Here is a 27,082-nt window from a genome sequence, read left to right on the forward strand (position 1 = left end):
AAAAAAAAAGTTATAAACTCCTTCCATAAATTATCTGCTATTACTCTATATCAACATTAGTTGTAAATTTCTCTTTTCACTGCCTCGGTTTGGAGGAGTCTGACAAGTTTTGATGAGCTAACAGCTGGAAGAATTTGACTAAGATCATCTTATGATGAGAAATTAATGTAGCAGTTTTGGTCAAAAAAAAAAAAAAAACTTCATCTATAGTCTCATTGATGCTGTGACGTGTTACAATAGAAACTGTTTCAAAGTTGAAGTAACTCGATTTGTAACCCAGCATTTGGCCAAATTGAAACCAGGTCATTCATGGGGATAGTTTTAACTCAGCACGGTTGTGTTTTCAGATCATGAGTAAAGTTGTCTACACAAATATTGGGTCAAACTATGACCCAACAGTTTTAACCCAGCATGTGATTCATAACAACCAATGCACGGAGTGGAGTTTAGCTCAATGCTTGTAAAACTCACTGACAACCGTTTTGGGGTTGACTGATGAGCTGTGGGAGCAATTTGAATTATGTTGCCTTCAAGAGTTAAAAGATGTGCATTCAGTGATTGACTGGAACCTCGGGGTGTTATCTGTGTTTCTTACAGATGAGGTGGTTCTGTTGGAGACTTCTGACCATGACTTTGACCGTTCACTGGGGCGGTTCACAGCCAAGCATGAAGTAGAGAGGCTCGTCCAAGCCTGAAGCCATGACTCTTAACTGGAGGGAAAAAAGCTCCATTTGAGTCGAATATGATTTGATGAATCAGAGTCTCATTCACAGATTTTGAACTATGTGAGGAAACCATAGTACTCAGAGAAGGCCCACACAAACACAGAAACCATAAAACCATCTTGCTTTAAGGCAACAGTGCTAACACCTACACTCCTGTCTGTACAAGCTCTAGTTCTCTTCACGTCTCCTGTACACAAACGTGACTGTAACCCTTAAATCTTTACTGACTTTCATTTTGTTAAGAAAAATTGTTTAAATCAACTAACTATTATTTATTAAAAATATATTTAAATTCTTCTTGTGTTTTATGAAGGTGACAAAATAAAAGGTTCATTATACTTTATACCTTATATATGTTTCCATTAGGTAAAATTATTAAACAGCATGGTATACATTTTCATTGTTATGCTGATGACACACAATTATATTTGTCCATTAAACCCAATGAATCCAATCAGCTACTTAGACTACAAGCATGTCTTGAAGACATAAAAACCTGGATGACCATTAATTTTCTCCTGTTGAACACAGACAAGACTGAGGTTTTGGTTTTTGGACCTGAGCACCTTAGGAATGCATTTGTCAGTCTTTCACTTTCTTTGGATGGCATTAATCTGATCTCCAGCTCTAAAGTTAAAAACCTTGGTGCTATTTTTGAACAGAAAACCGGTATGTCTTTTAACAATCAAAATATAAATGTTACTAGAACTGCCTTCTTCCACCTGCGTAAATCACTAAGGTTAGAAACATCTTGTCCAAAAATTATGCAGAAAAACTGGTTCATGCGTTTGTCACGTCTAGACTGGACTATTGCAATGGTTTATTATCTGGGTGTCCAAATGCTTCAATGTCTTCAGTTGATCCAAAATGCTGCTGCCAGAGTCTTAACTGGAGTTAGTAGGAGAGATCATATCTCTCCAGTTTTAGTTTCTCTCCATTGGCTCCCTGTCAAATCCAGAATAGAATTAAAAATCTTACTTCTAACCCACAAAACCGTCAACAACCTGGCTCCATCTAAGTCGAGATCTTATTGTTCCATATTTTCCTAACAGAGCACTTTGCAGTCTGCAGGTTTACTTGTGGTTCTTAGAGTTTCCAAAAACAGAATGGGAGGCAGATCTTTCAGTTATCAGGCTCCTCTCTTGTGGAACCAACTTCCAATCTCTGTCTGTGAGGCTGACACGTTATCCAGTTTTAAAACTAGGCTTAAGACTTTCCTTTTGATAAATCCTATAGTTAGTGTCGGCTTGGGTTTCTTGAGCTGTCTCTTAGTTGTGCTGCTATTAGTGTTGTAGTACTCGAGACCGGTCTTGGTCTCGAGACTTTGATGGTCTCGGTCTCGTCTCGGTCTCGACCGCATTTGGTCTCGGTCTTGTCACGGTCTCGGACATTGAGGACTCGGGATTTTTTTTCAAGACCAGTCAAGACCACAACTGTGAAAATATCACTAAATTGCCAGAATATTGTCCAGTTTATTTGTTAACATCTTTGCTTTTACTGGATGCAAAACATACCGATTCAAATTCAAGCGATAACGTGACTCATAGCAGCTAGCTACATGTTTTTGTTACCACTCCAGTGTTGCCAGATTGGGTGGTTTACTGCCAATTGGCCAGTTTTCGTTCTGATTTTGCTGGGAACTCTGGGAAGATTTTTGTTGGACTGTTCCGTTTTGCCACATATTGTTAAATTACCTTGGCTTGTACTGATGTGGGTTTGTGTTCAAAAAGTAAATATACTGTAACAAATATAGATTGTGCAGGTTTTTGTGTGATGTTGCGGTTTTTAACCGATTTTTTGCTGGAAAATCTCGACTCTATCTGGCAACACCAAGCCCACCTCCTTTCACTCGCAAGCGTCAGGGAAGAAAAGTTAGACTTGTTTGTGTTTAGAACAAGAGAAGATGTCTTCTAAATCTGCTGTTATAAAGTTTGGCTATTTGAGTCACAAAGAGTATCCAACATCCAACTTTTATCGACACCTGGAAAGGAAGCACAAAGAAAGGTAAGCACCGCAGCTTTGTGTAAGTGATGCTAGTAAAGCTAGCTAGTTAACGTTATCAATCTGCCTCTCTTCCAAGAACAATACAAACAGAACGTTTTATCAAGTATGGTTTATTTGTCATATGCAAAATCAACACAAGGTCGACAACAATGCAGTGAATTGCTTAGGACGAGAAAAACAGTCTTGACTCGCCAAAAACAAACAAAAAAATAACAACAACAAATACCAAAGCATGCATCACAAATACTAAAATAAGGGACAAAAAGTTGAAAAAGTAATTCATCGACATTAAATCTAAATACATCTAAATTAATTCATGTGTGTCAGACTCAGACCCGCTTTGTTTAGCCCTTAAATGAGTTTTACTTTATAACACTGATATAATTAACATATTAAGGGAAGTAAGCAAATTCACTGTTTACATACAGTTAAATCAGGTCCTCTGAGTGTGTGTTAAAAGAAAAAAAGTAGAATATTATCTGCACAGCTTTTTTCTACCTTTTTTTCTTTTAACACTCCCAGAGGACCTGATTTAACTTTTTTAAATTTTTCTACCTGGGTTATTGAGCATGCATAAGGACAAATTCACTGTTAACTTTGAGAGACTGAGGGGACAGGGCATGTGGTAACAAAATGTAGAAACGTTTCATCTTTCATCCAAAAGACTACTTGACTTCTTAACAAAAGACTTCATTGTAAGAGGGACTGTCTTCTTCTTACATCGCTGATATTGCTAGTATCACTCAGCCCCCTGTGAATAGCAAGCAACCATCAGGGTGCCAACGATTCATTGTTAGGCTGATGGTCTCCCTTAGCATATTTGGCAAACTGGTTGATCCACTGTGAGAAGGTGCTAACTGTGTTTAATATGTCCTGATGCATGCTCAATCACACAGGTAGAAAAATCTTAAAAAGTTAAATCAGGTCCTCTGGGCGTGTTAAAAAAGTAAAAATAAAAGGTAGAAACATTTCGTCTTTCGTCCGAAAGACTTCCTCAGGCTGAGGAGCTGCATTCAGCTCAGCCCTATAAATAGTGCCTCCTCACAGTGGACCAACCGTTTGTTGTTGATGAAACTAGCTGCTCACATGTTCAAGGAGGACCATCAGCCTAATGATGGATTGTTAGTACCCTGATGGCTGTTTACTGTTCACAGAGGGATGAGTGATACTAGCAATCACAGCATTGTAAGAGGGGGACAGTTGAACCCGGAGGCCTCCACCTCTGTTTAAAGATGGATGGTTTCTTTTCACAAAGATGGCCTCCTTTACTCCTCTCTCAAACCATCGTTCCTCTCTATCCAGGATGTGAACATCTTCATCCCTGAAAGAGTGACCGCTGGTCTGGAGATGAGTGTAAACCGCAGAGTCTTGGCCTGAAAATGTAGCTCTTGAGTTTAATATAGCTCCTCATATTGAAGAAGTCTTTTGGATGAAAGACAAAACATTTGTATAATTTTTTATTGTTTAAACCCATCCAGAGGACCCAATTTAACTTTGTTAGATTTTTCTAAGTTTAATTTTTGCTTATGATAAACAATGGAGGATATATTTGACATACATTTATGAAGTTGCTACTTATTTTTAAGTGTTCTTTTGATGTAATTGATGTTCATGACCAGATATACTGATTCCTCCTTTGCATTTTTTAGGTTCCTGGAATACAAGGCAGGGCAACAGAATGATGTCACAGTCACACAGCCATCAATTTCATTATTTACGCAGAAAGTGCAGCTCTACAGCCCACAATCACCAAGGCAACAAGCCATCAGTCAAGCCATTGTCCAAGATTTGATCATTGGGTGTTGTCTGCCTCTCTCACTTGTGGAAAACAGTCATTTTAAACACTTTCTTGAAGTTATGGATAGTAAATACACACCAATCTCTAGAAAAACGGTTTCTGATAGACAAATTCCAGAGTTGGTAATCAAGGTCAAGGAAACTGTTTTGGAGAAACTGAAGACCCAGTCATCTGTGTCATTAACAACTGACCTCTGGTCTGATCGCAGGCTACGCTCCTTCCTTGGGGTGACCGCCCACGTGTGCTACAAATCAAAGGATTCCTATGCACTTGAATCCTACCTGCTGGACTGTAGGCGTTTCACAGGCAGACATACTGGAGAGCACATTGCGTCTGCCTTTGAGGAGATCACAGAGGAATACGGTATCCATGACAAAATTAGCTATATCATAACAGACAATGCTGCCAATATGAAATGTGCTTTCAAAGTACACATGCCCCAATCTGATGACAGCGAGAGTGAAGAGGAGCATTTAGATGACGAGCACCTGTGGGAGGACATTAATTCTCAGGAAGACACCGAATTACCCTGGTCATCTGGTGCACGTCTTTCCTGCTTTGCACACTCTCTGCAATTAGTTGTGAATTTTTTTTTGTTTTTTTTGTGGAAAGACTGACGTTTTGCCCTCCGGGGGCTGTCCTCTCCCCCGTCGACTCCTTCCAAAATGCAGCCACAGCCAAAGTGGGATTTTTTTGAAGTAGTTATGCATCGGGCAAACTTTGTGTTGCTTTGTATAGCTGCAACGTTGAAATTGATTAGCCTCGTGGTTTTCTTTCTGTAGTAGATTTTGTTCACATTCCTGGCTGCCTGCAGTGCAGTTATTTCTCTGAAACTTTATGAATATGAATAAGCTACTAAGTTTTCTTGGGTGATTTTTATGATACTGTGTTTTTTTTCTTAATGTGCCTTGGATCATACAATGGAAGATCCCCAAGCAAATACACAAGTCTAAATGAAAATTAAACAATTTTAGAAAGTAACTGACTTCAAGTTTCCAATTTAATCCTAAAGACTGCATTTATACTGCCCAGTATTTCATGTTGACTTCAAGAGACCAAAAGAAGGTAAATGCATCTTGAGTTTTGTTTTATTAGGATCAAAATGGGTCACTTATATTAGAGTTTAAATAAATTAAAGTAAGCATGCACAAGTTGTGTACAAAATTCATTTCACAAACAACACTGTTTAAAAACGTAAAAACATTACTGTCTGGTAAAATCATCAGTTTTGACACATTAAAAAGACTCATAACTTTATAAAAATATTTTATAATAACATTTTTTTTATTTTTTTTATTTTATTTGTGGATTTGGTCTCGAATTGGTCTCGCCCTCCCTCGGTCTTGGTCTTGTCTTGGTCTCGGACTTTAAAAGTCTTGGTCTTGTCTTGGTCTCGGACCCTAAAAGTCTTGGTCTTGTCTCGGTCTCGGTACACTCTGGTCTTGACTTGTCTTGGTCTCGGGTTAGGTGGTCTTGACCACAACACTAGCTGCTATAGGCTTAGACTGCTGGAGGATAAACTGGCCACAATTTTCACTCTACTACTGTCTTTACTTACTCTGCTCAACCTCTTTTGTATTAGTAATTATTTTATCTATCGTTAACATGTGTTTTTTTTTTGTCTTTCAGATACACCTGGACCTACACTTGGACCTGGACCTACACCTGGACCTACACTTGGACCTGGACCTACACCTGGACCTATACTTGGACCTGGACCATACCTGGACCTACACTTGGACCTGGATCTACACCTGGACCTACACTTGGACCTGGACCTACACCTGGACCTACACTTGGACCTGGACCTATACCTGGACCTACACTTGGACCTGAACCTATACCTGGACCTACCATTCCATGTTCATTTGTCTCTCCTTCCTGTCCTCTCAACCAGCCGGTCAAAGCAGATGGCCGCTTGTCCTGAGCCTGGTTCTTCTGGAGGTTTCTTCCTGTTAAAAGGGAGTTTTTTCTTTCCACTGTTGCCACTGTGCTTGCTCAGAATGGGAGACTGCAACGAAGCCAAGATTCAACTTGTCTGCTGGATTCCTTAGATACAGAACTTTACTAATTGGCTTTTATGTATGTGAATGTTTCTGTAAAGTGCCCTGAGACAACTGTTGTGACTTTATATAAATAAACTGACTTGAAATTGTAGTTTAGCATTATTTGTAACTCTATGATGATGGAGAAAGATACATTTCGTTTAAAAAATAGTTTCAAATATTTTTAAATTTTAGTCTAAAAGGAGTCTTAACTATAAAACAGCCACTTTAACAGGAAACACTTCACTAATATTAAAGTGCACCACTTTAATGAATTAACATATTTTAAAGCTAATTTCTGTTTCATGTCACTCAAAAATCTTGTATTACACGTGTCCATTGATAAATTAATCTATTTATTCAGGGGAACGTTCTTTTGAGCTTTGCAAGGCTGTAAATTAAAACTGTAAATTGTGACCTGACTGTAGGAAAAAAAAGTTATAATAAAGTTCTTACCAAAGAGAACGATGATGACTGAAGCACATTTAGAGGAAATCAGTCGAGTTATGAAAACATTTCATCTGTCAAACTTTCATCATGGTGTCACATGAAAGTACATAAAGTCAGGAATGGTGCGAACTGGCTGACATATTTTGGGTTTAATGAGCCTTTGTTTGCAGAGACAAGAAAATAACTGAAATACTTATCGGGCACTTAAAAACATTGAGAAGTGATAGAGAATTAATTTGTTCTTTTGATAATTGCACTTTATTTGATGTTTTTAAGTGCTAAAAAGCACATGCAGATGGAGTCATTGTTCCCCGTGTCAGAGTCAGAGCTGTTAAACTGGCCAGTTTATCACACAATCTGAAAATGTTTCATACACACACACACACACATACACACACAACATCCCGTTTAATTAATAGAGCATGAAAGGGGAGAGCACTTTCTGTTCCTGTTTTACAAACGGACAATTATCACTTCCTCTTTTCTCCTCCTGTAAATCCTGTCATCAATGGGTCTGTTTTTAGGAGGCTGGGAAGTTTGCACAAAACGAAGCAGCAAATGGTTTAAACACCAAACAGTCAGAAACTGAGTCTTTTGGAAGAAACAAAGAAGCAACACTTGGATTGAAGAGACCGATTATTTTAAAACTTGCCAAACAAAACATGTTCCTGTTGAAAAAAGCCTTTTGAGATATTGCAAACCCAATTCCTAAAGTTGATTTAAATGTAAATACATACATTAAAAGTGTTGCATAGGAAGTGAAACAAATGTTTAAGAAATTGGATAATTCTCAGGGGAAAAAATATTTTAATTTTAAATTTTATGGCAGCAACAAGGAATAGACTCAAAAGCTTTTCTATTATAGATGTGCACTGTTTGCGGTCATGATTCTAGAATCTGTAGGTCTAAGATGTTCATGGTGGATTAGATGAAGCAGCACAGATCCTGTGGCCAAATCATGATTCTGCTTCCACTGTGGGGTTTATGCAGACACACTGGTGTGCATCATGACCAGGGGCGATTCTACAATCTGACCTTAAGGGGTACTTAGCCCCCAGTGCCGACAATAGCTCTTGGCTTGAACAACACGGTGGTGAAACTTTTGAATAGATGCCATTTTCTGCATTTTGGTGTATTTTAACAGGTTGTTAAACATCTATGTTTACCTACATATGTAAACATGTGATTGTAGGGATGCACAATATTGGATTTTTTGGCTGATATGCCAATATGTTAAAACTTATTTGGCCGATAACCGATACCAATATCAATATTTTTTCCCTAGACCTACTTACAGAGACTACATAGCTTTCTCTGCTGTGGAATTAAAATACACTATTCTGTCTTTTTCTATTTGTCCTGCTACCAAATGCAGATGCCAAAAAGGGGGCACAAAATGATGTAACACTTCAACTTGGATTATGTTTAATGTCAAATGTATTCATGACATTTACTCTTGACACAATGACAACAGCCTCTCCCTGGGCTGCCACATTACCGTGGTGGAGGGGTTTGAGTGTCCCAATGATCCTAGGAGCTATGCTGTCAGGGGCTTTACGTCCCTAGTAGGGTCACCCAAGGCAGACAGGTCCTAGGTGAGGGACCAGACAAAGTGCAGCCCAAAGACACCTATGATGAGTAAAATAAATGGACTTGATGTTCCCTCACCTGGACGTGGGTTACCGGGGCCCCACTCTGGAGCCAGGCCTGGAAGTGGGGAATGCGGGCGAGCGCCTGGTGGCCGGGCTTTTACCCATGGAGCTCGGCCGGGCACAGCCCGAAGAGGAGACGTGGGTCCCCCTTCCCATGGGCTCAACACCTGTGGGAGGGGCCAAAGGGGTCGGGTGCAATGTGGGATGGGTGATGGGTGGTGGCCGAGGGCAGGGACCCTGGCAGTCTGATCCTCGGCTACAGAAGCTGGCTATTGGGACGTGGAATGTCACCTCACTGGTGGGGAGCTGCTGTGTGAGGTTGAGAGGTTCCGGCTAGAAATAGTCGGACTCACCTCTACGCATGGCTCTGGAACCAGTTTCCTTGAGAGGGGCTGGACACTCTTCCACTCTGGAGTTGCCCCTGGTGAGAGGCGCCAAGCAGGAATGGGCATACTTATTGCCCCCCATCTTGGTGCCTGTGTGTTGGGGTTCACCCCGGTGAATGAGAGGGTGGCCTCTCTCCGCCTACGTGTGGGGGGATGGGTTCTGACTGTCATTTGTGCTTATGCACCACACGGCAGTTCAGATTATCCACTCTTTTTGGAGTCCTTGGAGGGGGTACTGGAAAGTGCACCTCCTGGGGACTCCCTTGTTCAGCTGGGTGATTTCAATGCTCACGTGGGCAATGACAGTGAGACCTGGAGGGGTGTTGTTGGGAGGAACGGCCCCCCTGATCTGAACCCGTGTGGTGTTCTGTTGTTGGACTTCTGTGCTCGTCATGGATTGTCAATAACAAACAACATGTTCAAGCATAAGGGTGTCCATATGTGCTCTTGGCACCAGGACACCCTAGGCCACAGTTCGATGATCGACTTTGTCGTCGTCTCATCTGATCTGCGGTCACGTCTTGGACACTCGGGTGAAGAGAGGGGCGGAGCTGTCCACTGATCACTAACTGGTGGTGAGTTGGCTCCGATGGTGGGGGAGGATGCCGGTCAGACCTGGCAGACCCAAACGTGTTGTGAGGGTTAGCTGGGAATGTCTGGCAGAGTCTCCTGTGAGAAGGAGTTTTAACTCCCACCTCCGGGGGAACTTCAAACATGTTCTGGGGGAGGTGGGGGACATTGAGTCTGAGTGGGCCATGTTCCGTGCCTCTATTGTCGAGGCGGCTTATCTGAGCTGCGGCCGCAAGGTTGTCAGTGCCTGTCGTGGCGGCAACCCTTGAACCCGGTGGTGGACACCGTCAGTGAGAGATGCTGTCAGGATGAAGAAGGAGTCCTATCGGGCCTGTGGGACCCCAGAAGCAGCTGATGGGTACCGACAGTCCAAGCGACATGCGGCTCGGGTGGTCGCTGAGGCAAAATCTCAGGCATGGAAGGAGTTCGGAGAGGCCATCGAGAAGGACTTCTGCATGGCTTTGAGGCGATTCTGGTCCACCACCCGGCGTCTCAGGGGTGGGGAAAGCAATACGCCACCAACACTGTTTATAGTGGGAGTGGTGCGCTGCTGACCTCAACTTGGGATGTCGTGGGTCGGTGGGCAGAATACTTTGAAGACCTACTCAATCCCACCGGCACGTCTTCCACTGAGGAAGCGGAGCCTGGGGACTCTGGGTCGGGCCCTCCAATCTCTGGTGCTGAGGTCACCGAGGTGGTTAAAAAGCTCCTCGGTGGCAGGGCCCTGGGGGTGGATGAGATTCGCCCGGAGTTCCTTAAGGCTCTGGATGTTGTACGGTTGTGTTGGCTTACGTGACTCTGCAATATTGCGTGGACATCGGGGGAAGTTCCCCTGGATTGGCAGACCGGGGTGGTGGTCCCCCTATTCAAAAAGGGAGAACGTAGTGCGTGTTCCAACTACAGGGGGATCACGCTCTTAAGCCTCCCTGGTAAGGTCTATTTGGGGGTTCTGGAGAGGACGGTCCATCGGATAGTCGAACCTCGGATTCAGGAGGAGCAGTGCGGTTTTTGTCCTGGTTGTGGAACACTGGACCAGCTCTACACTCTCAGCAGGGTCCTGGAGGGTGCATGGGAGTTTGCCCAACCGGTCTACATGTGCTTTGTGGACTTGGAGAAGGCATTCGACCGCGTCCCTCGGGGAACCCTGTGGGGGGTACTCTGGGAGTATGGGGTACCGGGCCCTTTGATACAGGCTGTTAGGTCCCTGTATGACCGGTGTCAGAGCCTGGTCCGCATTGCCGGCAGTAAGTCGGGCTTGTTCCCGGTGAGAGTTGGATTCCGCCAAGGTTGCCCTTTGTCACTGATTCTGTTCATAACTTTTATGGACAGAATTTCTAGGCACAGCCAAGGTGTTGAGGGGATCCGTTTTGGTGGCCTTAGGATTGCGTCTCTGCTTTTTGTAAATGATGTGGTCCTATTGGCTTCATCAGACCGTGATCTACAGCTTTCGCTGGAGCGGTTCACAGTCAAGTGCGACGCAGCCGGGATGAGGATCAGTTCCTCCAAATCCGAGGCCATGGTCTTGAGCCAGAAAAGGGTAGAGTGCCCTCTCCGGGTCAAGGAGGAAATCCTGCCCCAAGTGGAGGAGTTCAAGTATCTTGGGGTCCTTTTCACGAATGAGAGAAAAATGGAGCGTGAGATCGATAGGCGGATAGGTGCAGCGTCTGCAGTGAAGCGGGCGCTGTACAGGTCTGTTATGGTGAAGAGAGAGCTGAGTCAAAAGGCGAAACTCTCAATTTACAGATCGATCTACGTTCCCACCCTCATCTTTGGTCATGAGCTTTGGGTTGTGACCAAAAGAACAAGATCTCGGATACAAGTGGCCGAAATGAGTTTTCTCCGCAGGGTGTCTGGGCTCTCCCTTAGAGATGGGGTGAGAAGCTCAATCATTCGGGAGGGACTCAGAGTAGAGCCGCTGCTTCTCCACGTCGAGAGGAGCCAGTTGAGGTGGCTCGGGCATCTGGTTAGGATGCCTTCTGGACGCCTCCCTGATGAGGTGTTCCGGACACGTCCCACCGGGAGGAGGCCCATTGAAAGACCCAGGACACGCTGGAGGGACTATGTTTCTCGGCTGGCCGGGGAACGCCTCGGGATTCCTCTGGAGGAGCTGGACCAAGTGGCTGATAAGCGGAAGAAAATGGATGGATGGATGGATGGACAATGACACCACTCGAACAGAGCAAATTTGTAAATTTTCACAAATCTAAACTCAACCTGTTCACAAGCGACAAGCGCATAAGTAAAGTGCATTAACGGATATATTTGAGTTTCTTAAATTAAAAATTAACTTAAAACTGAAGTCTTTTATATCAGTGTTATTTTGATGAAATGGCTGATATTTAACTTTATCGCTAATATCAGCCGATACCATGCTGATAATTTTGTGCATCCCTACTTGATTCAATAATATTTTAGTGTTAATGGCACAATAAACTAATATTACTACCTGTGAAATACTTTATACCAATTCATCCTACTGCAGCGTTATATTCTACCATGTTGTTGTTTACTATAATTCTGTAAATATATTTCTTTTTCACTTTTTGGTACTTTATTTTGTACCCTTCTTGCATGCTTTGTTATTTCTTATTTTCTTTTCAGCGAGTCGAATTGGTTCTTCTCATCCTTAACATTTCATTGCACTGTTGACCTTGTGTTAACCTGCATGACAAATAAAACATCACAAGTAGCCGCCTGTCCAACAGCTCTCCTTGTGTGAATAAAGCACACTCATCCTAACACCCCACCCATCCAGCTCCTGCAGGTAAGGGGCGTTTCACTTCAGGACAAACTGAAGTTGCAGACTGGTCAGTTGCTGACAAGCAATTGATTGGACTGATTGACAGGTTGCATTGAGGATCCAAATCGTGCAATAACAAAACAAAACAAAATTTTTTTAAAAATCTGATTTTACTTAAGTTTTAGTTTGTGTCATCATTTATTCCATGTTTATTCCAAATTTACTCTATTTTGGTGAATCTAAGGTTTGAGAACTAAGCTTTCTTGCAAAATCCTAATGACGCTTTTCATTTTTTCAGGGGTGCCGAGTTAAAATGTAGGAGTGCTTGAGCGCCCCCAAAAAGAGGCTAAATCGACAGATTATGACCCAACATCTCTTATTTGGTCTCTACTTTCCAACAGCTACTAAAATGTTGATGCAACTTGTCAAACCAAAACTATGATCTGAGGTTTTCTCCTGTAGTCCTTCAAAACAAAACAAACTTGTTCAGTCTTCAGTGGTTCTGTCACAAACACCATTATTTAACAGAGAACTGTGAAGTTTTGTTTTTTGTTATTTTATAGCACTGCTTGTTTATTAGTTGGGATGTTCACTCCTGAAAAAATCTTAACGTTTTCTACTTGTGATTAATCTTTGATATAGAAAGTTAACTTTAAAAATGACATTACATTTTACGCCCGACGGAATGGCAGCATCAGTTGCTTCTCTCAGATCATTGCTGATGCCTTTCCGTTTTGTCATTGTGTTAAAAAACCTGAATACTTGACTAAATGGTAAATGGACTGTACTTGTACATCACATTTCTGTCTTATCAAGATACTCAAAGCTCTTTACAACATAATCGGTGTCCTTGTTTATCCATTCATACAGCACTCTACTAGATCTCTACAGAGAATAATCAGCTTTATCACATTCATACACCGAGGGGACACACATCGGAGGCAATGAGGGGTTCAGTGTATTGCCGAAGGACACTTCAGCATGTGACTGCTGGTGGAATCGAACTCCCAACTCTCCCAATGGAGGACTAGTAGTGTGACACTCACACTTTTCAGTCTTTCCCTGCATTTAATTTATGTTATAAAAATTATTCACAAGATTTACGTCATTTAAAACTTGATCAGGACCTGATAATTTTGTCCCGATACATAAAATCTTAGAATTGGAGTTTTATAAACATTTTTCTCAAAACCGTAAAATAACTGAATAAGCATAACTGCAGATGTATATGGTTTTCATTATTGGTGCATGACACAACCTTCAAACAACAACATTTCAAGGTAAGGTCTCTGTACAACACTTAATAAGCGAGTTTATTTTTATAGAAAACATACAAGGAGCCGTGCTCAAAACGCGGCTTCTTCAGATTTAATGGCAGGTACTCTGGAGAAAAATTACAGCATTCCATCGACAAATATTTTCAAGCAATAAATATGCATTTATAAATAGTGTAAATTTACAAAAAAAATAATAAAAGAAACAAATTAAAGTTGACTTTTGTCCATGTGCAACCCTTTTTCTATGACTCGGCTGTTTGTCAACAAATCCTTTGATTTCTCTCAAAATAAAGTAAAGACGTGTACTTCCAGCAGATCAAAATTAATCTTTTTTAAAAAGTGATTAAAACCCAAAATGGAAACAAAGCTGTAAAATGTGTCACTTCTATTTCACACTACGCAAGTGTTTTATGCTTTTAATCTTGTTTTCCTAACCAGTGAGGTGTGTGGACATACAAAGACCTGCTGTGCTAATGATCTCATCACGGTGAATAAAAACGCTGGTCTCCCACAAACAAATTAAAAAGGTGAAAAAGAAAAATCAGTAGTCTTTGCGTAATGGTGCCAGTTTAAACATAATATGTACAAAACTTGATTTTGTTGTGTATTTGTGTGTTCAAATGAAGTCGAGCTGGGCCAGCAGTAGAACAGTCTGGTCGTGATGGAGCTGCCGTCCCCCTCCAGTCCACTGGGGGAAGGCACACCGCTCAGGCAGGTTGCATAGACTCACAGCTTCACACAGCTGCCTCATGGGATAGCTACAGGGCGCAGTTGAAGGACTGCCACCTTACTTCCTGAATATCAGAAAAGAAAACTGTTTCTGGAGAGTTTCCATTAAGCCCGATGTGGTTTTGTATTGTCCTCGTAAGAAAATGTCTTCATCAGGAGACGGAAGGCAGGGGACTTGCCTGTGAAAAGGAAACAAAAAAAAAAAAAACGCATCAGGAAACTTTGAATAAACTGACTCAATGTGGTCCAACGGAGGAGGACCTGCTGCTGGCGTAGGAGTCTGCTTTAAAAGCAATATACTAATTTACAACTCTTCAAACTAACATTTATATTATGGGACAAAAACAGCCTGATATCAAAAGTATAACATGAAAATAATTATTAGCCCCCTTTATGAAGGAACTAAAACCCTTAATCTTTTTAATGACATGGTCCATAACCCAAAGTGTTCATTTTGTTTGCATCCACAAGAATTCAGACATCTGCACGAGGCCAAATTAACAATTTTACTGATTCAAAGTAAAGATAAAAACAAATACAATGAAATATACAAAGGCCAAAATTATTAACATATACTAGTGATGAGTAGGCCAGTCACAATAACAAATTTTGCTGGGCGATTGTCTCAGAAATTATTGCGATAAACGATAATGTTGTTTGAAATTTGACAATAATTAGTAATTATTGTCAAATTTAAGAAGAAATGTTGGATCATTTGTTTTGAGTGTAGTACCTTTTTTCGACCACCGGATGGCAGTATAAGACTGAACCGAAGGATGGATAGTGAGGGAGGAGCAGCGTGTCTCTTTAAGAACAGTGGGAGGGAGCAGCTTAGCTGCTTTTAACGATCCAAAAATGAGATTTTGGATCGTTAAAATGGATTTTAAAGAGAAAAGAGAAAGGGAGGGTCAGTGAAGAGCACCGGAGTTGAGCTTGTTGTCATCCAGTGTCTTCAGCAGAAAGCGAGAGACATGAAGAAACAATAAAACCGATAAATGAAAACCAAGTTGATAATTTTCATTTATCATGTGATTAACTGATTTATTTTTTATTGAGACAGGCCTAGTGATGAGTGTGGCTTTTTTTTACATCTAAAACACAAAAAACCTTTAGAGTAATTTCTAAGAAGTTAGCACATGTATCCTGAGAAATTTTGCCCCAATCAGTCCTACGGCACATAAACACGGGGTCCTGTGAGCATGGACCCCAAGTCATGAGCTCGTCAGATTTTCAATGGGTTAAGATCTGAGCCACTCCAGAACCTTGATTTTGGTGCCCCTCAAAGACTTTTTAACCAACTCTGATGTACATTTTTGGGTCATTGTCTTGTTGGAAGACCCAATGATAACCTAAACTACACAGACCTGGTCCTTTAAAATATCCACATCCTCCTCCTTTTTCCAAGGTCCCATGCATCCAATTTAAGTTTCCTGTACCTGATGCAACTAAACAAACCAAGTTTCACTGATGGAACAGTATTTTTAGGGTCCAAAGCCTTGCTCTTCCTTCGCCAAACAAAAGCAACAATATGCCCAAACAGTTCAAGTTTGAGTCCGTCAGACCAAAGGACTAACTTACAAAACTCATCCCAACGTCTAAGACTTTCTGAAGGAAAACACCAGGTGGGCTTTGTTGTGCCGCTACGAGAGCAATGGGTTTTTCTTGGACAATGACCATGAAGTCCACCAGTGAAGACCATGAAGTCCACGATGGTCTCAGATGAAACATCAAGTCAAGCGTCATCGTTACAGAAGCCAGTTCAGTCACAATCATCTCTGCAGAGTTCAGGGGGTTCTCGTTGACATTACTGTTTTTATTTTCTATGTTTAGGCAAATTCATATTTTCGACCACGGCCAGTTTTATGTTTGACAGACTTTGTTTCTTTGGGAAAAAGTTTATTTAGGCAGAAATATTATGACATTCCTGTGAAAAGTGACCCCAAATGCTACAACAAGCTTCTGCTATTTAGCCTTACAGAGATATTGACAATGGTGTGAGGGTATATGAAAGAGTGTCTGCATGAGCGAGTAGGAAATCCTTTGAGTTTCAAGTCATTTTAAAACAGCAGCAATCCACTTTGTGTTGGACGTGTTCAGATTAACCAATAGCTCGTCAGCTCTCTTCAAACTGAGGCCTTTAAAGCGCTTTTCTACAACAGGTAAGATATTAATTCTTCATAAGTTTCTCAAGGAACCCCACTTCAAACTGGCCAGAATATTTCTTTAATAGAGAAAAAAAACTAACAGAAAGAAAGAAAACAAATTATTGTACAAATTACTTACCAGTGTAAACTGGTCATAAATCTGCATGAGGTCCTGAATCTTGTACTGCTCCAACACAACAAAGTTGTCCAGGTTTGTGCTCGCCCTTCGTGCACAGTCCTGACAGTGCACCACATACGTCTTCCTGCTGTTACTCTCACTTGTCACAAACAGCAGATCAAACACTTCCACCTGGTTCAGACACAAACGAAGATGTTAATGAGCGCTCCTGAAGCTGATGCAGGAAAGATCGTGTTCTTCGTGTTCTTACTTCACAGATGCTGCAGTAATGAGCAGGCTCGTTCTGGGTCTTGCCGTGCCAAACCAGTTGTTTGCCAGCAGCCAGCAGCATTTCCCTCTGCATCTGAACCTGCTTTAGAGTCCGCAACAAACAATACCTAGCAGGCATAAACACAAACAGTAAGTTTAGATCAACACAAAAAGCTTGTAACGAGGTTAATTACGTGTACGCTCTCACTTGATCATCCCGAAAAGCTTGTGGTCCGATACTTTGATGTTCCTCGCCATGTTCCAGGAGAGGTGGATCATGGGAACAATGGATTTGACACTCTGCAGTTTGTTCCACTCATAGCGCTCTACTGCCAGTTTGTACTGATGAGCTGGAGACGAACAAACAAATGCATCGGTTAGACGAGGACCAAAATATTTTTGGATGCATCGTGTTGCAGACGTGGAAAATTCTGAAGCAGTTTTCAAATGCCCCAAACATCAGTGCATTAAGACGTGATTAGAAAAACTAAGGTCAGGGTTGAAGCTGCACCGACAGAAGTTTACGAGTGACGATTACTTCATTGAGAACTTACCTGTGAGCGGTCCAACGTTCCAAGCAACGTTGTTGCACCAGCCAATAGCCTGAACCCAGTGAATGGTGCCAGTGTTGAGCCACACAAAGTCCCCGGGCCGCTGGATGAAGCGGTAAACAGGCACGTTTGTCTCATACAGGTCCTCAAGGTTAGGCCACCAAGAACCCATCAGGAAGTTAATGTTGTTCCTGTAGTAACCAACAACACAAAAACCAACAGATTCAGCCTATACACGGCTACTTTTGGTTTAGCTAGGAGACTGTAGTAATTCTCAGTGCTGTCGTACTTTTCACAAAAGTTGTTGATGACGCCCCAGTATGGTTCGGGCACAGCAAACCACTCACAATCACCAGGACCGATGTTGATGTTGACAGAGCAGAAATTATTGTTTTCTTGGTGACCTAACAAATAAAACAAAACTAGATGTGGTTAAACAGGAGAGCAAAGACATGCAGAGACGATGTTGTTCACTGTAGCCATGCTCACCTGGGGTCCTGCTCCCTGGTACCTTCATGTACAGCTGGACGGTGTTCATGCCCAGGATGGTGTGGCCCACATGGCTGAGCAGATTCCCAGCTGACACCACCCTGGAGAAAGCTGGTAGTTTAGTCAGCTCCTGCAGCTGCTGCTTCCATCTGTAAGAGGTAAACTGTTAGTACAACTTGCTTGGAGCAAATCAAAATGGAATTTACTGAAGTGTTTACTGACTTTTTCTCATCTGATAGGTCGATGTTGGTGCCAAACTTGATGTGTTTGAACAAACCTTTCTTTCTCCGCATCGCGCTACAAGAATGACAGAAAAACATTAGCAGCTACACACACAAAATATGGCAACATAGGTGCTAAAGAGGTCATGTCCTATCATCACACATTAAGGGGATATTCTGATCATTTTTAAGTTTAGTTCAGTGGAAAGTTTGTGAAAACCTACTTTCCAATTTGCTTGTTGAACTACCTCATTTTGGAGAATAAAAGCTGAAGACCAACAGGACTGATAAGCTAAAAGCTAGTCCCAATACACCCAAGACAGAAACATGGCTTCTGTATTAAAACAACTTCTTCGGCTGTTCCCTTATTGGGTGGTAACCAAAGCAAGTCATCCTCCTCCATCCCACTCTGTCCTTTGTATCCTCTGCCCACCCCTCCATGTCCTCTCTAACTCCATCCATTTAATATCCTCTTTGAGTCTGTATTTTTCTTGGTGGCTGCATTTCTAACGTCCTACCAATATACCTCAACATCACCGGCTCTTCCACTTCCAGTTCTTCTGTCTTTTTGTTCATGTCTGTCTACAGACCATACAACATAGCTGGTCTCACCAATGTCTTGTAAACTTATCCTTTGACCTTTGCTGACATCCTTTTGTTACAAATCACTACGGAAATTTTTCTCCATCCACTCCATCCTACCTGGACTCTCTTTTTCACTTCTTTCCCACATTCCCTCTCATTCACACATGTACTCTGTCTTACTACAGCTGAATTTCATTCCTCTTCTTACAAGTGCATACCTCCACCTCTCCAAGTTCTCTTCCACCTGTTCCCTGTTCTCGCCACAGATCACAATGTCATCTCCAAATGTCATAGTCCACGGGGATTCCTGCCTGACCTCATCTGTTAGTCGGTCCATCATCAGCGCAAACAAGAAGGGGCTCAGAGCCGATCCTTGATACAATCCCACCTCCACCTTGAAGCTATCTGTCACTCCTACAGCACATCTCATCACTGTCCTGCTGTCCTCATACATGTCCTGTACCAGTCTAACATACTTCTCTGCCACTCCAGATTTCCTCATGCAATACCACACCTCCTCCCTCGGCACTCTGTCAAATGCTTTTTCTAAATCCACAAAGACACAATTGAGTTCTTTCTGACCCTCTCTGTAGTTCTCCATCAACATTCTCAAAGCAAAGATGGCATCTGTAGTGCTCTATCTTGGCATGAAACCATACTACTGCTCACAGTCACCTTTCGTCTAAGTATAGATTCCACAACTCTCTCCCAGATCTAAAAAAGTTAAATCTGGTCCTCTGGACATTCATAAAAAAACAAAACAAAGCAAAACAACAAAAAAATGTAGAAACGTTTTGTCTCTCATCCGAGAGACTTCCTCAGGAAGACTTCCTCTGAGGAAGTCTCTCGGATGAGAGACAAAACATTTCTACATTTTTTTGTTGTTTTGCTTTGTTTTTTTTGAATGTCCAGAGGACCAGATTTAACTTTTTTATATTTTTCTACCTGGATTATTGAGCATGCATCAGGATATCTCTCCCAGATCTTCATTGGGTGAGTCATCAACTTAATAATCTTGCAGTTGCTACAAATCTGTACATCACCCTTGTTCATAAAAATGGACACAAACGCATTGCTCAATCTCTCTGGCATGTTCTCATTTTCAAAAATGCCACTAAATAATAAAGTAAAAAAACTTTCTCTCCTAGACATTTCCATTTCTCCACTGGAATGTCATCAGGTCTAACTGCCTTCCCTTCTTAATCCTCTTCAAATCTTTCTGAACTTCATCCTTACTCATCGTTTTAATTTCCTGGTCCAGTTTCTTCGACCTCTGCTCTTCTTTTCCTGTCATTCTCTTCACTCATTAGCTCCTCAAAGTACTCCTTTCATCTTCTAATCACACTCTCCGTTTGTTAGTACATTACAATTTATATCTTCAAGAAAGAAAGTTGTCATCTTGTATGTTTCTATAAAGTATAGTTTTCTATACCAGTTTCTACACAATTAAGGGGCGGCTGTGGCTGAGTGGTTAGAGCAGTTGTCCTCCAATGCAAGAATTGGGGGTTGAATTTCACCAGCAGTCACATGCCCAAGTGTCCCTGGGCAAGACACTGAACCCCTCATTGCTTCTGATGTGTGTCCCATCGGTGCATGAATGCAATAAAGCACTACTATATCTCTACAAAGAATAATCAGTGTGTTGTCCATCCATCCATCCATTTTCTTTACCCGTTTATTCCATTTTTGGGTCACGGGGGTAGCTGGTGCCCATGTCCAGCAATCACTGTGCGAGGGGCGGGGTACACCCTGGACGGGTCGCAAGTCCATCACAGGGCCACATAGAGACAAACGAGACAAACAACCATTCACTCTCTCACTCACACCTAGGGACAATTTAGAGTTACCAATCAGCCTAACATGCATGTTTTTGGTCTGTGGGAGGAAACCGGAGCACCCGGAGAAAACCCACGCATGCACGGAGAGAACATGCAAACTCCACCCAGAAAGGCCCCTGGACCGGGGTTTGAACCAGGGACCTGCTCGCTGAGAGGCAGCAGCTCTACCAGTTGCGCCACCGTGCTTCAGAGTGTTGTATGAATGAGTAAATGAGGGCACAGATTGTAGTGTAAAGCACTGAGTATCTAGATCAGATAGAAAGGTGCTATATAAGTACAGACCATTTACCATTTACAATGATGAAATTTGTTCTCTGCATTTAACCCATCACATGTGAGATAAACCCAGGTGGAGCAGTGGGCAGTTATGTAAGTGCCTGTGGAGAAGTTAGGGATTAGATGTCTTGCTCAAGGACACCACGACATGTGGGCATGGCGGAGAGTTGAACCTGTGAAATTCTGGTCCCAAGCCAGCTGCCTTACCTGTACACCACAGTCGCCCCCAACCAAAAAAAACCCTTTTTTAAAGCCTAACCTGCTGCACATCCTTTTCAACCTGATCCCACTGTCTCAACAATGAATACAATTCTTTCACCCCCCTCCTTAGTGTCCAGCCTCTTGTATAACTCATTATATAACCTGTTTTGCCATTGCCATATTCCTCTTTGCCATATATTGCATCTCATATTATTGTCTATTCTCTTTAGTCATTTCACTTTCCTATCTCCTCTTGGCTATTTCAGTCATTTGGGACAACATTGGATCATTCATAGATCCTCACTGAACTTCAGGAGTGAGTTTGCTGCACTGAAAGTAAAGGGGCCCAATAATATTGCACGCCCCACTTCTCAGTTTTTTATTTGTTAAAAAAGTTTGACACATCCAATAAATTTCATTCCACTTCACAATTGTGTCCCACTTGTTGTTGATTCTTCACAAAAAAATTAAATTTTATATCTTTATGTTTGAAGCCTGAAATGTGGCAAAAGGTTGAAAAGTTCAAGGGGGCTGAATACTTTCACAAGGCACTGTATATATCAAGTGTAATTTACACATAATCTAGTCATAAAATGTATAAAAATACTGATTAATGCAACAGTAAGCTAACCCGTTAAGAGACCAGCTCTTTCTATGCCAGTCACAATTTGACTTCTAGGCTTCCCTTCCTCTATTTCACTAAAGTGTTTGGAAGTTAATGTTAAGAACAGATTCTTAATTGGACTAATCATAAAGCTCAGTAATTCTTTCTGTGTGTTTCTGTATTGGTAGATGATGTATTTAAGTGACAAATGCAAAATTAAAAGGTCCACTTTTCAGTTGGAGGGAAAAAACAACCAAAAAACAAAGTCCTGGCAAAATATTTACTACCATCCAAGTTGCTTACCTGTCTGGAGAGCCTGCCTCCAACTCCCCTTCTTTCTTTTTCTCATTCTCCTCCTGGTTGAAGGAGAAAAAAATAAGAAAAAAGATAAAAGGATTTAATAAATGGACTGTACTTGTATAACGCCTTTTTATGTTATCAAGATACTCAAAGCTCTTTACAACACAATCTGTGTCCTCATTGACCCATTCATACAGCGCTCTACTAGATCTGTACAAAGACTAATCAGTGCTTTATCACATTCATACACTGATGAGACACACACCAGAGGCAATGAGGGGTTCAGTGTCTTGCCCAGGGACACTGCCACATGTGACTGCTGGTGGAATTGAACCCCCAACTCTCCCATTGGAGAACGACTGCTCTAACCACTCGGCCACAGGTGCCCAGCACGAGTCATTTTAAAGGTTGAAAGATCTCTAAATTTTCTATAAATATTTGTAGAACAGTAGTTTTATTATAGGGCAGCACGGTGGCGCAACTGGTAGAGCTGCTGCCTCTCAGCGAGCAGGTCCTTGGTTCAAACCCCAGTCTAGGAGCCTTTCTGGGTGGAGTTTGCATGTTCTCTCCGTGCATGCGTGGGTTTTCTCCGGGTACTCCGGTTTCCTCCCACAGTCCAAAAACATGCATGTTAGGCTGATTGGTAACTCTAAATTGTCCCTAGGTGTGAGTGAGAAAGTGAATGTTTGTTTGTCTCGTTTGTCTCTATGTGTCCCTGTGATGGACTGGAGACCCGTCCAGGGTGTCCCCCGCCCCTCGCACAGTGATTGCTGGACATGGGCACCAGCGACCCCCGTGACCCAAAATGGAATAAGCGGGTAAAGAAAATGGATGGATGGATGGATGGATGGATAGTTTTATTATCTGTGTGCTTCAAACACCATCAAAAACCACAAATAATGCTCAACAGGAAGACAGCAGAACAAGTTTTTCTAACTAGTTCATGGACCTAATCAGTGATCATGTTCTTCCATAAAAAAAAATGCTCATTTAATAAAACGGAGTTCCCTTTTATAGTAAAACCCTTTGTATGCTTCAGGGTGGAGCTACCTCAGGAATGTAAAGCTGTTTACTGTGCATGTAACATTGTTAGTATTCTGTAGTTTTACAGCCAATTATCATTCATGGTGCTCTTATTAGAAAGTGATTTGAGGTTATCATTCAACTTGTAACAGGTTAATCCCACTGAGCCTAGGGGACTCATTTACAATAGAGACCTGAACTATCTGAACTACCGTGATTACTTTGTACATATTTATATACAATTAGGGTTAAAAAGTACTGCTACTTTGAAAATTTGTACAAAATTTGAATTGATCTTTTCAGAAAATGCAACTGTAAATACAAACAAACAACCAAACAAAAAGTTTTCCTAACTGATAAAGCTCAGATGTCCCAGCTTTTGATCAGCCTTGAAGGCAGCATTACCTTTGAGAATCTGGAGCAGAAAGTAAGTCACATTCACGGACAGCTGATCCGTGCACTGGTGCTGACCAACTTGTCCACAGCAGGTGATTTGTGCATGTGTATTTGACAAAATATGCACAGAACATTCCTTGTGCAAACTGAAACGTGTACTTCTGAAAAACTGTTTATGTATTTGTGAATGTTGTAGCACGTGTTTGTAAAGCTTGTGGATCTTACTGAAGCATACACATCTTGTTGCACGCTTGTGGGAATACTTCTGAGACTGACATCTTCATATAATTTTCCCTCAGCGTTCATTGAAATTCTAAATATCGCACAATTAGTAACAGGCTGCTAGGTTTTGGAGCAGCTTAGTGTCGCACTGACCCGCAGTGACTCCTGGAAGGATGACGCCTGGTACTGAGCATATTTGACGATGGTGGTGTGGGAGCGGCTGCTCTCGCAGCGCCACATCTTCCTGTTGCCACTGGGGTCCCAGTTTTCATCGGTGGGTTGAGACAGCTGGGTTCGCACCTCCACCAGATGGTCAGGGTTGGCCTCCACCAGTGTCTTTGTGGAGAACAGGCCTAAGTCTGTGTGGGTACAACACAAAGAGGCATGAGCCAGAGAAGTTTACAAATGCTCTAGAAATGATAGCAAGGATTTTACATGTTGTCTAGCGTTTGTGTTCACTTGTCCTTGTAACATTTTTCTTTAAAGCTGAAGTTTTCTCTAAAGTTCCCAGTCACAAAAATGGTATTGGTCTGAATGAGATGCATCCAACACAATATGTTGGTGGCTGTTCACACATTTTAAACAAATTAAAAAAATAAATAAACACCTGCTTTCAATTCACACAGCAAGTCTTGTGAATGTTCACACAAGAGGCAGATCCTGACCCAAACACCACAGCGCTATGTGCACGCTCACGTGTAGATTAAAGACATCCATCCATCCATCCATTTTCTTTACCCGCTTATTCCATTTTGGGTCACGGGGGTCGCTGGTGCCCATGTCCAGCAATCACTGTGCGAGGGGCGGGGTACACCCTGGACGGGTCGCAAGTCCATCACAGGGCCACACAGAGACAAACGAGACAAACAACCATTCACTCTCTCACTCACACCTAGGGACAATTTAAAGTTACCAATCAGCCTAACATGCATGTTTTTGGACTGTGGGAGGAAACCGGAGTACCCGGAGAAAACCCACGCATGCACGGAGAGAACATGCAAACTCCACCCAGAAAGGCCCCTGGACCGGGGTTTGAACCAGGGACCTTCTCGCTGAGAGGCAGCAGCTCTACCAGTTGCGCCACCGTGCTGCCCAGATTAAAGACATGTTCTTTACAATTTACTGGGAGCATGGATGTGATTCGGTGGGGGGGGGGGGGGGGTATATTTTCACACATGTTGGTTTATTTGTTTATCAAAGGAATCTACATTTGCTGCCTCAACAAACTTCTCAGCTGTAAATGGACTGTACTTCTATAGCACCTTTGTATTTTATTGAGATACTCAAAGCTCTTTACACAACAATCTGTGCCTCATTTACCCATTCATACAGCTCTATACTAGATCTATACAAAGATAATCGAACAAATCATTCTAAAGAGACTAATCAGTGCTTTTAGATCGAATTCATAAACTGATGGGACACACATCGGAGACAACAAGGGGTTCAGTGTCTTGCCCAGGGACACTTCGGCATGTGACTGCTGTGGGGTTCGAATCCCCAACTCTTACATTGGAGGACGACTGCGCTAACCACTCAGCCACAGCCGCCCAAGAAGCTGTGAAGACGACCTTTATCCATTCATTGTTAATTAGGACCAAAAATAAGATGCTGACTTACCAAATAACACACTGTTTCACACAAAATGATTAAACACAGAATTGTTTTTGTTGGAAAAACTTCAGTGTTTTTTTTTTTTTTTTTTTTTTACAAAGATTACCAAACCTACTGAAATCTGATCTTTGGTCAGACTGTTAAAGCTTAAGGCAGCTGCCAGTTTTATATGAAATAATAAAATATAAATAAATATTTCAGGAAGGAATGCCCGTAATGCGTTTGTGGTTTGGCAGCAGCTGTAAGAGGAGGACTGCAAACAGCTAAAATGACACTTCCACACAGACATGAGGTTGGAATCAGGAACAGGATGTCTGTACCTTTGGTCCACGTTCTTACTAGGGGTGCAAAAAGACATTGATTTACATCGATATATCCATTAAATGATTAATGATTCAGTTATATCGTGGTAAAACTAAAACATCGATTCATATCGTCATCTTTAAAATGCGCTTTTATTTTGAAATTCCCAAGGCACGTCTGTGACACCATTTCCGTGCGCGGCTGCGCTCTGTGGCCGCCTCAGCAAAATGGCAGACCAGGCAGAAAACACAGATAATGAAATTCACTCTCCTGCTGGATTTAAATCAACTCTCTGGAAATATTTTGGAATCTGACAGAAGGAACGCTCAACAGACAAAACTCATGGCGTGTGCAACAGGTGCCAGTGTGAGTTCAAATACTCGGGAAACACAAAAAATTTGGCCGTTCACCTGAAGAAGAAACACGGCATTGATAGTCATGTTATGTAAGCTCAATATCTATTTGTTTCTTTATAACTGAAACACAATCAGGACACTTTTAAGTGAACTGGTTTAAAAAAATGCACTTAAACATGAGAAATGTGAGACTACACTGAACAGGTCATTTATTTTTATGTTTTCATTAATTAAGAAAAAATGTTTTATAATTTAAATGCCTGGTGCCTGTAATATCAGAAATAAAATGGTTAAATCATATTTGAATTGTTTTTGTAAATGAGATGGGCATTTGACATCACAACATATCGATCACAGATTTGTGAATCGAACAGAATCGAAATCGTATCGTGACAGACTTTGTGATATCGAGAAAAATCGTACTGCCATACAAACAAATCAATATAGTATCGTATCGTGGTAAAGCTGGTGATTTACACCCCTGGTTCTTACCCAGTTTCAGCGCTCCAGCCAGTCCTCTGATGACAGTCACTGGGTTGGCAGGGTTTGTGCAGAACTGGTGAAGAGGAGGGAAGAAAGCATCCCTCTTGTTTTCAAGCTGTGAGCAGAAAAAACTGTCAGCATCAAAGGATGAGGATCACAAATGCTCCTCCTATGATGTGGCTGAACATACATAAATACTGGGCGTTGGGGGGTTGAGTTTATCCTTTGGCAGTGGAGGTGAGGGTGGACTGGGCAGTCTTGGCGGGGGACACCGGTCCAGAAGGACGCTGCTGGTCGACAAGCCGTTCTTCCCCAGGTTCCTACAGCCAACAGGTGGTGGTGTGTTTGTGTGTGTGTGTGTGTGTGTGGGGGGGGGGGGGGGGGGATATCAATGTAGAAGTGAACAAAGTTCTGTAAATAACTGTTCTGTGACCATCAATGTCATTTCAACTTTTCCTGTTTATCTGAGAGAAGCATACAAGAGAAACTGACAAAATGAGATTATTCAGCCTGATGGTGAACTAACACTAGGCAGTTTCAGGATGAAGCCTTAAACACACATATATATATATATATATATACAGGTCCTTCTAAAAAAAATTAGCATATTGTGATAAAGGTCATTATTTTCCATAATGTAATGATAAAAATGAAACTTTCATATATTTCAGATTCACTGCACACCAACTGAAATATTTCAGGTCTTTAATTG

At 41.9% G+C, this 27,082-nt stretch overlaps 1 protein-coding gene across 1 annotated transcript; it reads right to left on the reverse strand.

The window, feature by feature from the left end:
- Window positions 1-13,665: 13,665 nt before the first annotated feature.
- LOC119419703 (lysine-specific demethylase 6A) lies at window positions 13,666-26,690 on the reverse strand (the record flags this gene model as incomplete). Its single annotated transcript, XM_037687079.1, is given in 12 exon segments — window positions 13,666-14,555; window positions 16,660-16,830; window positions 16,910-17,036; window positions 17,117-17,258; window positions 17,463-17,650; window positions 17,749-17,863; window positions 17,949-18,097; window positions 18,171-18,245; window positions 21,977-22,029; window positions 23,768-23,973; window positions 26,380-26,485; window positions 26,561-26,690. Coding segments are annotated over 10 exon segments (1,134 nt in total). The 3' UTR covers window positions 13,666-14,528.
- Window positions 26,691-27,082: the final 392 nt, after the last annotated feature.

This window comes from Nematolebias whitei, chromosome 13 (assembly GCF_014905685.2).
Source record: "Nematolebias whitei isolate Nwh7 chromosome 13, NemWhi1, whole genome shotgun sequence".
NCBI lineage: Eukaryota > Metazoa > Chordata > Actinopteri > Cyprinodontiformes > Rivulidae > Nematolebias > Nematolebias whitei.